The sequence below is a fragment of the Hipposideros armiger genome, unplaced genomic scaffold (genome assembly GCF_001890085.2).
Source record: "Hipposideros armiger isolate ML-2016 unplaced genomic scaffold, ASM189008v1 scaffold_820, whole genome shotgun sequence".
NCBI lineage: Eukaryota > Metazoa > Chordata > Mammalia > Chiroptera > Hipposideridae > Hipposideros > Hipposideros armiger.
In genome coordinates, this window is record NW_017732170.1 from 208,471 (window position 1) to 225,613 (window position 17,143).

Consider the following 17,143-nt stretch of genomic DNA (forward strand, 5'->3'; position numbering starts at 1 on the left):
GCTTCTATGAATAGGTATTATGTCATCTAAGCAGCCCAAACATTAACTTATTTAGTACTTTTAATTCTTTGATTAGTGTTTTAGATTTGTACTTAATGCGAACTTAGTACTGAAATTTTGCTTCATAGTCTCCTGGAGCCTCATTAGGTTAAAGAACATATGAATTTATTCAAACTTCTAACAACAACAAAAATCTTTTATAAGGTACACTATCCTTTTTTCATATTTTAATATTTTGAAGATATTTACAATGCTAAAACCATTATCATAAAAGTAACACCGATCAAAAACATGTAAAGAATTATTAAAGCCTCTCAGAATACCTAAAAAGTTTGTTTCTCCATAAGTAGTGTAAGAAAATAATTTTCATTTCAAGAAGTGAAAAGAGTAATGATAACAGGAATTCATAGCAAATCTTATAAATCTTGAATGGTGGTAAGTAGGTATTACTTTTATATTCATATAAAAATAAGCAAGCAACCCAGTGGCTGAAATTCTTTCAAATCTGAAATTTCAGAGCTGCCAAATGAGATATACATCAATTACAGTAAACTCTGTCAGCTCTAAATGTGAAATTTCACCAAAGCGGATGACCATTTTTAAAATTTATAACATGTACCTTTTCTTTTTTTTACTAACAATGCCCCTTGTCTACAGCACAAAATAAAATTAAATTTTGTGGATTACTTGGTTTTATTTGTGGTAAATATTTTAGATGACAGCTGGAATGACTGCTTTTCAGCCTTGAATTGTCTGACTATCTATACATATTAATTAAAAACTACAGCTGCAGTAATTCACATAACTTTGTGCTGGGCAGATATCCGTTTTCTTTTCTTTTCTCTTTTTGACTTGTAAGTCTATTAAATATAAAACCTTGACAATGATCAAAGAAATCCCTCCAAAAATGTATTCCTTCCCCCCATAGGTTTGAGAGAATTCCAATAGCAAATTTACTTTAATGTCCTCCTCTTTGTGACTTGCCCTTTGCAGTTGATCCCTGTTGCCCTTTTTGGAGTCCCTCAGTCTGTCAGGAAGATAATGGACAGTATGGAGGCCGGTGGCCAGAGAGAGCATGGAAACTGGTAGCCGGCTCCACAAGCAAGGATGGCAAGGGAGCTAGAACACTTATGATGTCTGTTGGCAACTCTGTCACGACTATGGGAAGTGTCCTGACACACAGAGTGAGAGGATATGCCAGAGGCAAAGTAGGGATTGTTCGCCATTGAAAAGACCCTAAACTTGGGTAGCAGTGGACTGTAGTGTGCAACTTGCCAACTTTTGCTATTTCAGGCTGGGAGTTGTGTATTGCATAAGTGTGTGTGTGTGTGTGTGTGTGTGTGTGTGTGTGTGAGAGAGAGAGAGAGAGAGAGAGAGAGAGAGAGAGAGAGAGAGGAGGAGGAGAGAGAGAGAGTTACTCTTGTCAGATTTTTTTCCCTTGCACTTTCTTACCAAAATATGAACCTTAGTTTGAGAAGTGATAAGGACCCAGTGTTCCAGGCGAAATCATTGTGAAAAGGCAAGACAAACTAAGGTGATATAATATTATTATCGCTTAATAACATACAGTGGTAGTGAAGGCTTACAGAGAATAAATAAAACTAGCAATATAATATCAAATCTAGATATGTGAGTAGATAGACTTATCTATGAACTCAGGCAACTTAGGTGAAAAAAGTAAAATATAAATGTACTAATATAATAATCTATACTGAGCACTAGCTGGGATATATACCAGTGAGTATGTAAATGAACAATGTATAAAAGCATATGATACATAGCTAATATCACATTTTTAAAAAATATGGAATGAATTTATCTTCTTATGACTGAAGTTGTTTTTTTATTCTTAAATAAAGGTATCATATTAAAGGTTATTAATATGTGGGAAAGGAAGTAATTACTCTGAAGTGCATTCATTTGGCCATAGACCAATGACACAGAAAGAACAAAAAAGTACAAGAATAGAGATTTAATGTCTCATTTTTTTTAACTTTGATCCTTTGGCCAGCATTGAATTTATCATTATTTTATGCTAGTGTTACTTGATTCTTTTTTGTTGTTTTGCTTATTATAAAATACTAATTAATTCTCATTAGTTTGAAAAAAATGACACTCATTGGCTGAAGTATAAAAGTTTAAAAAAGGATACTGAATCACACAGACCTTCCTTTGTAGACATTATTGTTCAAGCTGAAAACTAGAATTTAATCACTTTGGAATTACAAAGAAAAAAGTGACGTGGATGAAATAAATACTTAAAAATCCATGAAGCTGGAGATTTTAACTGCATACAGAATCTCAGTTAACTTTCTAACATATAATCCTAGAAAAATATCCAAAGATCCTAGCTAGCTAAAGAAACTCCACCTAGCTTTCAATGGATTAAATTGCATTTGTAACACTATTGCAAGGTAAAAGTTATTTAATATTAAGAATTTTTGGCCTTAAATATGATATACTTTTTATTTGATCAGGCAAAATTTAATTTGAGTGAGGAATTTTTGTTTGACAATATTTTGGTGCAATAAGCTTATTAGAGGTAATACAAAAGAAATAAAAGTAATTATATTTAAAAAGTTAAACTTTATGTGTAGTTAATATTTACATCATGTTTAATAGATACCATGCAATTGAAATAATCTAACATTATAAAAACATTTAAAAATATGTTTATACCCTGTATTTTTATTTTAATTTGGAGTAGCTATGTAGGCATACAATTTTGGCTTAAATGCAATAAATCATCTTATAGTACATTTTCTTTATTATGGTATATATCATTTGCTATGTCAGTGTAAACCAAATTAAACTATTGTCTTTGTCTTAGAATATGTGATTTGTCTTTGTGTAAATACAATAAATAAGTGAAAATAAAGTTCATAAAATTTTAAATAGGTGAAATATATACTAAAATAGATGTTTATGTAGATGTAATATAAGTTATATAAAATTTTATATATATATATATATATTTATACTCAGAAGGGCAATAAGATTTACTCTATATACATACATATATATATATATATATATATACCTATACCTATATCTAGATCTATACTATAAATATGGTATTAATATCTTTTAAAAATTCTGTATTAGAAATGGATCAAAGAATAGGTGTGAATAAGACTGATAAAACTAGCCTATTTCTCCTCTTAAATTGTTAATATTTGAGAGTGATTATATCTATTCCCTCTTGAAGGACCAGAAGTATTATTGTAATCTATAGAGGGAGCAAAGAAAATGTAAACCTCTTGAAATTATTTAAAATTTCAACAAAGCTGGAGATTAATGATCACTTCTACATTGCATACATTCATAAAGACCTTATAGATAATAATTTCTACCAGTAAAAACATAAACCAGCTCTTTATGAAGAAAAAATTACTTTTGTCAGAATGTGTTTATAATCTGTGTTCACTGGAGCAGTTAATTAAGAATCATGATAATTCTACAGATGTAGATATAGACTAGCACATAATGTAGGAATATTTAAAGGCCATATTTCTGGACTTTTTAAGGGAGACTAAATTCTCCATCATGATTTGAGGAAGCTACCAAAAAAATACATTTTGTTAAAATTTTAAAATAGAACATCTTTCTTTAAGAATCAGCGAATGCTGGTGTTACCTTGTTATAGAAAATTCTTAGATGCTGAAAAGTTTCAAAGGCTTTGACTGGAAGAAAAGCAAAGAAAATTAGCAAAGCCAGGGAGAGCTAATATGTTGTTAATTGTTATCTGGACTTATAAACACTTTTTTGTGACAATCGTGGGAAATCACAAGTCCTGTGGTACATTTTACTTGTAATCGTGGAATTAGTGGATTGGTTTCTAGTCACCTCCAAAAAAACCACTGCTGCTGTCCTATAAATATAGGTTTAAACAGTAAAAAATGTCTGCAACCTATGCATTGAATTAAAGTCACCATAACTACACTTCAATTAAAAGCATCTGTCATTTTGTGACTGCTCAATCTCTTGCTATTCAAAAATCTTGCTATGTTAGCTAGGACTAGAGCAGAGTAGACAACATAGAGGAACATGGGAAATCACACTCTTGAAATACAAATGGAGGAGACCATATCTAAGGCTGTTGTTCCCACAGGAAAGATCATGCCAGTTTCTGTGCTGAAATCTTTTCTACATCCCAATCAGAGGAATTGTCTTTAATATACAATTTGTTTACAAGTCCTCATTTGAGATACCCTTCGATGCACACCTGAAACAGGTCACACTGTGGTTTACTCCAAAGGAGAGGCATGTCTAATGAATTAAACATTCTTGCATCAGAGCGGTACAAGCCACAGATATATGTGTAACTCCAAAATATCACAAGACAGCGTGTATCAGTTCATAAGCCCATTATATCTTAACAAGTTATGTTGTTTAGATCTTCTTTAGAACTACACATATAGGTTTTGGAGTCAGTCTTCATAATTAGAGAAATGTATTTTAATAGTGTCTTTTTTAGGGAGTTAAACATCTTTCACAGAAAATATCAAATGAAATCTGGGTTTGTTTTAGAAACAGTGAGTAAGCACTGCCACCAATTTTAGGTAAAGTTATAAGACCCAGAAGTTGACAGGCTCACTGAAGGCCCCGTGGTGATAAAGGGATGAGATGGATTCAGTACATACTTGCCACTTGTATGCATTATGTGAAAAACTAGTTTAATGACAGTCAAGAAAATAAGCATCATCCACCCTGCCCAAGGCGTAGCCTGCAAGAAAATCCCCTGAAAAGCCAACCAAAGGCATTTTGTGTGATTATGTGGGTATATTTCTGTAGGAAAATAACCCTTGTCTGCATTACTCACAGTTGATTTAAGGAGGTAGAGGGAGAGTAGCAGTGGTTGATATGATTGGCACTTGTGCCATTCTTTTTGACTAAATGTAATTGATGTGAGGCAAATTTGTTAATGCTACCACCAAGGAAAGGTCACTGCATGACTGTGATATTAACTTGAGTACAGTCGCAACATTCAACAGTGCCCATTGTGTACCAGGCATTGAGGTAGGTGCTGAGAACACTGAGATGAATTATCGCCTTTCTTAACTTCATATATGATCAGGTCTGAGAGGTGAGATATGGAAACAACAGGTATAATACAATACAGGAAGTGTAATGGTAGAGAGACATTGGGGTTCTTTGAGAGCCAAGAGGAAGGGCATGATGTAGGAAAAGCTTTTTGGAGGACTCGATAGCTAAGCTGTAGAATAAAAGAAAGGTGATGCAGGAGAAGATGCCAGAAGTAGGGGAGGATGGACCATTTGTTAAACAGGGATTGTCCTACAGGTTTCAGATATAAATATGAATACACGTAATACCCATTGTTTTCACTGTTAATAGAGCACAGTAATGATTGTAATATAGAGATTTTATTTAACAATTAAATCATTTTACTCAAACAAGACTTTTTGGAGCCAAAGTACTAGCTATAGTACTAATCAATTTGCTTTAAATATGTTTTAATGTATTTCTTCAGGTTTTTAGTCACACACACACATTATAAAAAGGAGCCTGTGGAACAAATTGGAGATGTAAACAGACACAAATTAGATAAATAGCTCTGGAGTAAACTTTATTTTGTAAATGCAGTCAGAGAGCTTGAGACTTACAACATAGAATAATTATTTAGTTACAATTAAGTTAACAGGAAATAGCAAAACAGTATTATTGAATCACAAGGAAATTGTTTGTTGTGATTTATTATGAACGTCTTCATCATACTTCTTTGCATAGTGAAAATTGTTTCAATATTATTGAAATTCGTGAACAGATATAAATATTAAAGCAAATTAAATTTTCTTCCTTTTAATCTTAGTAAAATCTAGGAATAATTGATTATAGGGAAAAAGATAACTATAGGGATATATCAGTGAAAACTATGTTTAATACTTTCTTTAAAGTATTTATAATTTGATACACACTTTTTGAAGTAGAAAAGGTTACAAAGGAAACTATAAAAATTTCCAATATTCTAAGAGATCTATAATAAAATTGACCTAAGAATCTATCCACTTATCCACCCAGATTCTTCTGATTTATTCTGGAGACAAAGCACCTTGTATTTAGGCTTGGCGATTTTATTGCTTTCTCCACTTATTACCTTATGTTAATGACTTTTTAGCAAATTCTCATTTCTTGATCATCGACTTCTCTGGATAGATACAATGATTTTTTTTTTAAATCTCACAGAAATATTGCCTTGGAGGCTGAAAAGCAATTTGTGATTTGCTTAATACATTTTCTCTTCTACAACACAAGAATAGCATTTCATTTGTAAGATATGAAAATTCACTGTTTCATTCAAAATAACCATCTTGAACAAGATTCAAAATGGGGGGCAAGTATTTTTATTATTTATTTATTTATTTATTTATTTATTTATTTATGATCTGTCTTATTCTTAAAAGGATCCAAGGCAACTTACACAAAGCATATAATAAGACATGGTGAACCCAACTCTGTGAGGAAACTGAAGCAAAGGGGAAANAAAAGGTTTATATCCCATTTAACAGAAGTACATTAACAGAAGTACAAAAAGTGTTGGGGAGGGAAGGGATTTGGGGAAGGAAGAGCCGTCTACCTGTTATAGGCTAATTTTAAAGGCTAAAGTGGGCTTCGTAATAGTGTTCATTTTAAAGGTGAGTTGAATATCATTAAGTCCTGTAATCAACAAACCCCATAAGGATCTTTTTTTCTAAAAAATACGTGCAGCAGTACAAGGATGCCATTAAATATTTGCTTTAGTTTTATAAAATTGGTGACATTATATTGGATATGTTGCCTCAGGGAGCACACCTTGCTAGAACATGCAATGCCATAAGGTTTTCTTTTTCCTAATCACATTTCTTATTTTCAAACTTAATATACATGTCTAGGATTTTTTATAGTGCTTCTAGTTGTGGTACCCAAGTGTTTTGCTTTTATCAAATCAATGGAGAGCTAAATGGGTGAACGGGGTGCTGTGCTGAATGGGGCTAAATCTAATAAAAATAAAGCCATTCTGCCTTCTATATATCCACTCATATAGAACATTATCATATATAAACTAATCTAAGCAGATTGAGAAAAGAAAGTTTTACAAAGATTAACACTCATTAACATTGTTTTGGTTAATGCTTAATTCTAACTTTTGTACATGTAAAATGCATGCTTGAAAAGTCTAGATATTTCCAGTTATCGCCTTTAAGAGTGTGATGTCATTGCCAGCTTATGTTCTTTTTCAAATGATTTTTTCAGAGCTGTCCATTTCAAAGTCAGAGGAAATTCACATATGTGCTGTCACCAGAACTAATGCTAACTTACCCCAAATATCNTTTTTTTATTGTTAGTTTCAGGTGTATACAGACCAATGCAATAGTTATCCTTTTCACCCTCACATATAACAACCCCCTCCCCCCATGTACTGCCCTTCCTCTACCAAGTTTTTGATTAGTGTTGAGTGGAAGGAATTTAATGTTGACAGTAATAACTGAATGTTGAATTTAAACAATTAACCAAATGGGGGTAGGATTTGCACAATCAGAAAACTGCCAGAAGGGCTTGAATGATCCAAACGTTTTTTAAAGAACTCTATATTAGATTCCCACCACTAGTATGGTGAGCTCTGGTTCTATAAGGCTTGTCCATACTTATCAATATCAAAGCATTATGTTTGAAGTGCTATAATAGAACATTTATCTCAATGATTATTACTTAAGATCAGAAACATGCATAGCAATGGATGAGGATAGATTCTAAACAGAATCTCCATAACACAGGAGGTTTTAAGATCTTCAGGAAAAATATCTCTAGTATTAGCTTTCACTTCTGAAGGTCAAAGAGAATTATTTACAAAAAATGTGTAGAACTAAAGTACTGTTTTATAATTTTCCTTGTGTAACTTGGAGTGAGTGCTAGGGGTTTGGGCTCATAAATACAAATATATTGATCACGGTCTTCAATTACCTTTTCCTTTCACCATTTTTATGTGTTTAGATCTATTCCTGAAAATTAGTTCCAGATGAGGTCAAGGTGATACTGGTGTAAAGAGGAATGTCCCATATGGAATACTGTGATATATGTACAAGATCATTGAGAAAATGGAGAACTGGGAAGCTGGATATCTAAATGAGCTATATTTTAAATAATAATAATAATAATAATAATAATAATAATAATAATAACCACTTCTTATTGCAAAAACTGTAATAAAATTAAATGATAGCTAGTTTTTTCTTCCAAATCCCATCTTTAGAAATCAATATTTTGGTTGGCTAGACACAACTCCTTTATGGCTTGTCACTCACTGGTCATCAGATGTATGGGAGGTTTACAGATTATAGTGATTCACAACTGAGCGTTAAACCTGCATGGGGGTTTGGGGACATGTTGTATTTTATGGTAATGAACACCTTCCTTGTGCAAAGCAAATGGGCCAGCCTTAAATACTACGATAAAAATAGCAGCAACATCCCTTATATTTGTTATACTACTTTATCTCCTATAATCTTTACCTTTTTCCTCTGACGCGTTACACTTCACCATTGCACTGAATACCAGCATTTTGACCTTATTTCTCAGCAGTGTGTGTTGAACCTAGTATTGACCATTAAATTAGCACAGAGTAGTGGAATATAAGTCCCCTCTGCACGGCCGAATGCCTAACATGTTTTACAGTTGCATAGGTCAGCCTCAGTAATCACGCTGATAAGCATTTTACAGTGAGAATTAACACATGCTGACTCAATCCTTATTCCTCCACACCTAAACTGAGAAGACATCTTTAGAGGGTCTGCTTTCAGAGAAGGCAGTGAGGATTGCTTTAAAAAGGTGAAGAAATTCAGAATAACCATGTTGGTATTAGCAATGTACTTTTAAATTATCATTATTGAAAATAAGGCTTGGTGACTATTATCCATGTTAACATGGGATACCCTTTTAAATATAATGTCCCATTACATCCTGATCATAGGAAAGTTTGCTGACTTTGTATATTATATTTGTGATTATTGATATAGTTAATAATAAATTTTTGAGTGTCTTAAACTTTCATCCTAATAAATAGTCATTTGGGTAGCATAGAAGATAAACTGTTTTGGACAGATGAGTTGTTAAAACTAATAGATTTGTTTGAAATATTAACATTGGTGGGATAAATTAAATATTTGAATACTAACAAAATGTAATTTTTGAATATACATAACTTTGGGTTAAAGAACAATGAAATTATGTATCAGTCTCTTAAAATATAAATTATGTTCATAACAATAACAAGCCTTTTTTGTGTTTAAACTATACATTTGTAAAAAGCTTAAAAAATAATAGACAAATGTGTAAAAACTAATACTGTATATTTTGCCCCTTAATTTTAGTCATGATTTCATTGGAGAATTTACAACAAGCTATAGGGAACTTTCTAGAGGGCAATCACAATTCAACGTATATGAGGTAAGAGGAATTTTATTTTATTATTTCCCTCTGGAATAAGTACATTTGTGCTTTAAAAGTATAGATTTTGCAAAGGATAATTGTCAAAGGTTAACTGAGTACCAATATATGTAAGTCTTTAAATTTATGGAGTAGACTTATTTCTGAGATTAAATGCTTTCACTGTGAGTTGATTTCAAGTATTTTTTTCAAAATGTGTCAAAAATCCACAAAAAATAAAAAAGTTGATATTTAGACTGTTTGATGCATTTAATAACATTTTGAGCTGCTTTGTACATAAATGATATTATCTTTATTTTAAACCTTTATTATACGGTAATAACCTTACCATCATATTGAATTTTAGCAAAAAATACTCAAACATTCTAAATGGTGTCAATTAGATTTAAGTATAGATAAATTAGAATCTAATGGCATTGATGACATAAAAAAATTTATTACAAAATGTTACACAAAATGTTACACAAAATGTTACACAAAANCACCAAAAAAGACTGAATATTTTCAAGTGAGAACAGAAGACACAAAGGTAGCTAGCTTGCAGCTACATCCTTCAGTGCTGTCAACACCTCTGCTAAACTTCCCCAATATTCACATCTTGGTCTTTGGCACTACCCTTCTTCAGCACACATCGAAAAAGACTCTTTTTAAGTTAGCCATCTGGCCTTGCCTTTTGGCCAGTGATTACACTGAAGAACAGCAGTAAAATAAACTAATACTTTGGGATTCAATCAATAAAGCAATCCAAAGTAGTGTTTTGGAGGCTATATTGACACCTTTGAGGATTAGTGGAATTATCAAGGTTAGCTTTTTTGAAGAGATGATCCACCATATTTCCAAATAAGTATGATATTTCAGAGGCTTTTGGAACAAAGTGTTGAGTTCAGTTTTATATTATAATAAATCATAGTAACTACTCACTTTTAACTTAAAAAAACCAAGATATCAGCATTGGTACTGGTATTTGTGGATTGTTTTGTTGTTAACTTGGATTAGCATAATTGTTGCTAATTTCCTTGGCATCAGTTCAGGGACCTACTCAACATATATGCTTTCTCATTTAGGAGAAACTATTGTTGAGTTTTGCTTGTGCTGAATCTTAACTGACAAGTAAAGCTAGAGGTCTTTTAAAAAGGTGAAAATCATCATATAAAATGTGAATAACTTAAATTGGTACTCTGGATAACTCTGGGCCATTTAAAGTAAAGTTAGTTGAGGTTTTCCTATATTCATCTTGTTCTCTAAATCATTTTTATAAACCATTTGTCTTACACTGGATGTGTGGGAGCATGAGAAAATAAAGGGGGCAAAACAGGTGAATGATGTGGAATATGTAGGACTAACAGTTTGTGATTAAACCCTTAGAAATAAACTTTTGAATTGCCCTTTAAAATTTCAACTGTTTTTTTTTTGTTTCATCTCACAAAAAAATAATAGAAAATTATAAAAATGTTATTTGTTTTCACATGAATCCAAGTAAAAATTATGCAGAATTAAGAATAAACACATTTAAATACTAAACAAAACTGTTTTCATAGTCCTTTCATATCTTCCTGTTCAAAAGAACTCCTTTCTAGGCCTAATGTTTAGTGTTGGATATTCTAGGCTTCCATTACTTTAGTGGTTATTGAGGTAGATATTTACATGAAAATATAACCTTGATTGTGAACCTTTATTGTTAGCTTGTTACTTTCATTCACTGTCTCAATAAAACACTGTGTTTAGCTGCAGTCGGCTGGTTTATGGATTTTGGTGCATAGTTAGCAGATGAGGCAGATGAGACAGATGCATTCTGATTTAGTCAAGATCCAATTTTTATGCAAATATTCTGTGAAACAAAATCTAATTTTTAGAACTTCTTTTGTTTGTTTAAGCTTTTCCTGGAGCATACGATACATTTTATGNACCTTGATAAATAAGGAGGTTTTCCCAAGTTGTTCCTATTTTTAACCTCATTGTCCTTATTTTTTACATAACCAAACATCCCCAGAGATTGCAATCATTTGTTACCATACACTGTAAAATAGCCACATTTTCTAATTTATTTGCTGCTACCTTCTATTTACAATATATAAAAAATGGTGGCAGGCAAATTTTAATGTTTAGTAACTTCATGACAAATAAGAGCAGCCAGAGACAAACTTATGTAAATCTCTTCAACAATTTTTTTTCCCCCAATATTGATTCACTGATTGAATGTCATGAGGCAGAAGGGACGAGAGAATGAGGGGGCCAGAGGAACAAAGGTAGTTTCCAAAAACAAAACAAAACAAAACAAAACAAAAAAACCCAGAGAGCTTGCCCTGTTTGCTGTTAGTTGAGGAAGCAAAACAAAAATGATAGTTGCCTAAGGGGAGAATTTTTGCTATACATGGACATACTGCAACCTGCCACCTAGTTATACAGACTCAGAAGTTATGGTCATTGTTTTAATAAAGTTAAAGGAAAACAACTGAGTAGAAAAAATGATTGCCAAATTTCCTTAGTATTACAATGTCTGTGCATATTCTTATCTTTAGAAGATGGAAAAATAGAAATTTGAATTTGTTATAAAAATACGTTCTTGTATAAATAAACTTCTTAGTAGCTGTAAATAATAGCTGATAAAAATAGATAGTAATACAATGGATATCCCTTACATACCCTTTATAAACTTAAAAAACAATGCTATATCTAGGTGTAATTTTCCTGTTGAAATAATGATTTAACGTTTTAAAATGTTAAAAAAAAATTTTATTTGCTTTGTGAGTATGTGAAACCCATGTGTATATGTGTATGTATGTATGAATGAAATACCCAATATGTTTGTCAGCAGTGCAAACCTCGTAACATTTGAATGTGTCTATCAATAAGCAACATTTTCAGAATCTGTTACCAATAGATCACTTTTATTGATTGTTCACATTCTCCTTTGAGGATCCTGAGGGCTAATAAGAGCAAATGGCTTTCTACAATACCTAGAGCAATGACAGCCTTGACTATATAACACTGTCATATTTTTTCTTTTCTTTTTTTTTTGGTTTCCATGTTTCCTACTTTTAGCACTGCCTGTGCTGGAAGAAATACTAGTGACCATTTTTTTGCCAGAAATCTATATAAATGGAGACCCAGTCTATGAAATACACTTTATTCCAATCCTGACTTCTCATGACTTATGAGAACCCATTTTTGATTTGCAAATTGGGACTGGAGAAATAGTTTGAATTTCACTACATAATTAATCTAACTGGACTTATATTAATTTTTATATTATAACCATACCTAAAAAAGGACATTAAATATTATTTACATATAATGTATTTTTATGTGGAGATGTATGTAATAAATATATACCATTTAAATATATTACAAGTACACATTTACCTATTCATTATTTTTAATATTTATAATATAGTGTTATTAGTATATTGTCCCTTTAGATAATGAAATGCAAATCAGCAAGCAAAATAATGAATGTATTGTGTGTCTTTGTTCTTAAGGTCTTATTGTAACAACCAGGCAAAAAATTAAAATCCTGATTTTTATTAATGATATTGTGAGGAGATCTGGCTTTATCATGACACTTCTCATGCTATATAATGACAGGCAAATCATTTCATGTATCTAACTTTCAGTTTCCTATAGTTCATGAGTCTCTGTAGTTCTATAGTTCACCTGTAAAATGATGGCATTTAACTAGATTTTCTAAATTTNACCTGCTTATTACCAGGGACTCGGTCAGGTGTGGATTCTGCCCATGGGTGGAAGAGATGACTCCAGTACCTTGGTCAAATAGGGTGGCACAGGGCCAAGTTTCCTCTTTAGGGTGCACGGTTGGGTCTTTAGGCACCTGCCCTGTCACTAGGTGTGCAGGAAGTTGTGGCTCCAGCTAGGCCCCTGAGAGGGCTCCTCCCTGAGGGCGCAGGTATGGCCCTGGACCTTGCCGAAGAGGAACTGAGCCCCATGGCTGTTTCAGGCTCCATAGCCAAGGCTGAGGTCTATAGACCTGGGTCTGGAGGCACAGATGGGCGTGTCTCCCACTAGGTCCCTGGGTGGGTGGATTGCTTTCTACCAGGGCTGGAGGGGTTGGAGCCAAATATAGGGACATTTCAGGATCTCCTGAGGTACAGACATTAGTGTTTCCTGATGGGTCCCTGTGCCAGCAAAATTGCTCAGAAACTGTTGGCTGAGTGGGGCTGGAACAGACAGGGTTATTTCCCAGTGAAGCCTGGACCCACAGCACTGTTGGTGGACTGCCACTGGGAGGGGGCTGGACCCTAGTATAGGGCCCTTTCAGGATCACCAAGAGGGCCGATGGCAGTGTCCCCTGCTGCCTCCAATGCCTGCAGGCCTTCAGATTCCCTCAATCTCTACGTATTTGCTCCCTGCTCCAGCCAACCGTGTCCAATTACTTTTTCCTCTTTTGAGAATGTTGTATTTGACTATTCCTTTTCATGGGAGCCCTAGTTTAAATTAATAAATTATAGTTCAAATACTACTTATTCAGAAATTCTTTTTCTTTTCCTGTCAAAATGCTTCCTCTATATTTTGGGCTGAGATATGCTGAAAGATCCTCTCTTAAGTCACTTATGTGTTTTATTTATTCTATTAGATTGACAGGTCTTACTTATTTCCATATTCCGTATATTCTGCACTATCTTGTACAAGTAGGAATACAGTAATATCTCCTCTTGGAATAAGCTGTCAAAATTTTAGTCTTATGCCCACAAACCAGACCCTCACCTATTATTATGCAGCCTAGGTGTCTGGTGGAAATTACTACCAGTATAAAGAAATAGAGTTAATGTGTGATTTGCTAGGTTAGTGGATTTGACCTAATAAAAAATATGGCTTTTGAATACAGTTTTCTTTCACCACTTATACTTTTTCCTACAGAGCAATTATTATTATTAATAACCCTGGGTATTAAATGTCTCTCTCACATCAAGAGGATGCAGATGGGTAAGGGTAATCAATGAATAAGGTGATTGAGAACATTATTGAGAAAAAACTTTAAGACGATCATCACTAGCAACTTGCAGAGAAGTTTTGGTTAAATGACTGTGCAGGAGTCATACTAAAGGAATTTGTAAATGAATAGATACATAAGAAGCAAAGGCAGTAGGTTGAACTACACATTTTTAAAAAATTTGTTATAAAGCCTAACACACTGTAATAGTTTCATCTGCTTTTTAAGGTGGTGAATCCCAAAAAGAAAGGAAAGAAGAAAAAATATATTAATTCAGGAACAGTAAGTCAATTTCATGTTATTCATTAAGGATTCAAATAAATCAATACAATATATGTAATATTTTTTATCAGAATAGAAGCAACTCAAGACTGAGCTATTTCACTTAGGATTTTATTTTTTTAATTTTTAATTTTTTAAAAATTTTATTGGGGAACAGTGTGTTTTTCCAGGACCCATCAGCTCCAAGTCAAGTAGTTGTCTCAGTCTAGTTGCAGAGGGTTCACTTAGGAATTTAATATGAAGGTCTATAATAGAAAAATAAACTTGCTATGGGAATGGTTGGAATGGAGAACACCTTACAAGAGATGGTGACCTAGCTTCCCGCAGGGTGCTCAAGGGGTTGTAAGACCCCTGAGGGAAGTTGAAGTTTTGTTATGAATTCTTCATTCAGTGGAATCCCACTGGAGAGACTCAAGAAGACATGAAAAAGTTTAAGTGGTAGTATGAAGTACTATACTCTTTATAGGCTACACTCAACTGTTATGACTCATTTTATAAGATGTAAAAGTACTTGTTTATAATGTTTTAAAATGTACAACTCTATAGGAATGCTGGACTAATACAGGAAGNTCAATTAGATTTAAGTATAGATAAATTAGAATCTAATGGCATTGATGACATAAAAAAATTTATTACAAAATGTTACACAAAATGTTACACAAAATGTTACACAAAATGTTACACAAAACATCTTCATTGCTGATAGTGCAAGCCACAGGAAAACATATCCAAACGTCACAGCAAAAGAGTTAAATGGTATTATTTCTCTTCAAGTCACATGGTCTTTTAAACCTATTTTGAGAAATTTAAAATTCTTGCCTATGTAACTTTTTCTTGTTTTTAAAACATTCAACATGGCTGCAAGTTTATTTTTCCCTAAGCTTCAGCCTTTATGTTTTGCCTTCCTACAAACCTCCTCCTCAACCTCTTTTTAACAAAAATAGAAAAATACAGATTTTAGTTGTGTCAGCATGGTGTCATAAAATGAGCTGTGGCCTGCTTAGTGTGTTTGAGCTCCTTCGCTGTTTTAAAATGAACACTGAAGGGAATGACAAGGCATGATTCGATCAGTAAAGAAATCCAAGTTACTAAAGCAAATCACTAGTTATTTCTCCCTTAAACCTACCCTGCCAGTTAACGACCAGATATGTGCTGAGCACATGGTATGTTTTAGCACTGTTAATCCTTGAGCTGTGTTATCTGTACATTCTCTACATTTTTAAAATTTGATATACATGGAAAGCAAAGGAGAATACAAGTATATCTGAAGTTAGTCAATAATAGTAACTCTTCCTGCCAGATTGACACTAAAATTGGCCTCTTTTAAATAAAAAGTGGAGGAATCACCTTTTTCTATCTCTTCTTACTGGACTAGCAGTTATATTCATGCATTCATTCATTAACTTATACATACATAAAATATTTATTATATGTCTTCTATTATCCCTGGCTCTTGGGATACAGAGATGAATAAAAATTTCGGTGTCTAATGGGAGAGACAAATACATGAAATATGTTTGATGTATCCTGATAAGTGCTATATATATCCACGTAACCCTGCACAAAGCCACCACTTTGAGTTTCCCTAACTTTTATAATGCCTTCTGCACTTTGGAACGCTGTTCTCCAACAAAGCTAGTTTAATGAGATTGGTGCCACATCTGCAGAGATGACAAAAAAGCTTCATAATAATTATTCCCTGTTAAATACCCTGTGTGGATATTTGTGCCATAATTTCAAATATAAATGTTTTCTTGTTATACATACTATCAATAGAAGGGATCAGTCTGAAGAAAACCTGGGAGGTTATTATGTATTATGTAGTCAGTTCTAGGATTTTAGTGGACAGCTCTTGGTCCTAATTATTGGAAACATCCTTTTGTACACACATACAAGAGATTCGATTTTGTTGAGACAGCCATGGAAATGTTCAGCCGTCATTTCTTCTACTCTTCTCTCTCTTCTTCTTGTGGTACTCACATTATGGATATGTTGTTATGCTTGATGGTACCCCACAGGTCTTATAGGCTCTGTTCATATTTTTTCTTTATTATTTATTTTGGTTGTTCTTTAAACTATAAAACCTCATCGGGCCATTCTTTAAGATCATTAATTATTTCTTTTGACAGCTCAAATCTTCTGTTAAACCCCTCCAGTAAATTTTTCACTTCAATTATTGTGTTTTTCCAGTTAATAATTTCTACTTGATTCTTTTTTATAATCTTGATGTACTTACTGATTTCTCTATTTGCTGAGACATTAGTTCATACTTTAATTCTTCAAATAAATCCCATGTCTGTGAGTTCCCAGAGGCAGTTTTTATTGATTGCTTTTTTCTTATGTATGAACCATACTTTACTGTTTCTATGCATGTCTTGTACTTTTTGTTATTTTTTATTTTTATAAAGATTTTATTGGGGTATTGGGGGATAGGAACAATGCTGGGGAATTGGGGGAAGGGGAACAGACAAG

General features: G+C 33.0%; 1 protein-coding gene across 1 annotated transcript in view; it reads left to right on the forward strand.

Annotated features, from left to right (window-relative positions):
* CPNE8 (copine 8) overlaps window positions 1-17,143 on the forward strand; it is a 166,571-nt gene that overhangs the window by 104,716 nt on the left and 44,712 nt on the right. Inside the window, exons 11-12 of the mRNA XM_019628984.1 lie at window positions 9,366-9,441; window positions 14,618-14,671. Of these exons, the coding sequence (XP_019484529.1) occupies window positions 9,366-9,441; window positions 14,618-14,671 (130 nt within the window). The remainder of the gene's footprint in view (window positions 1-9,365; window positions 9,442-14,617; window positions 14,672-17,143) is intronic.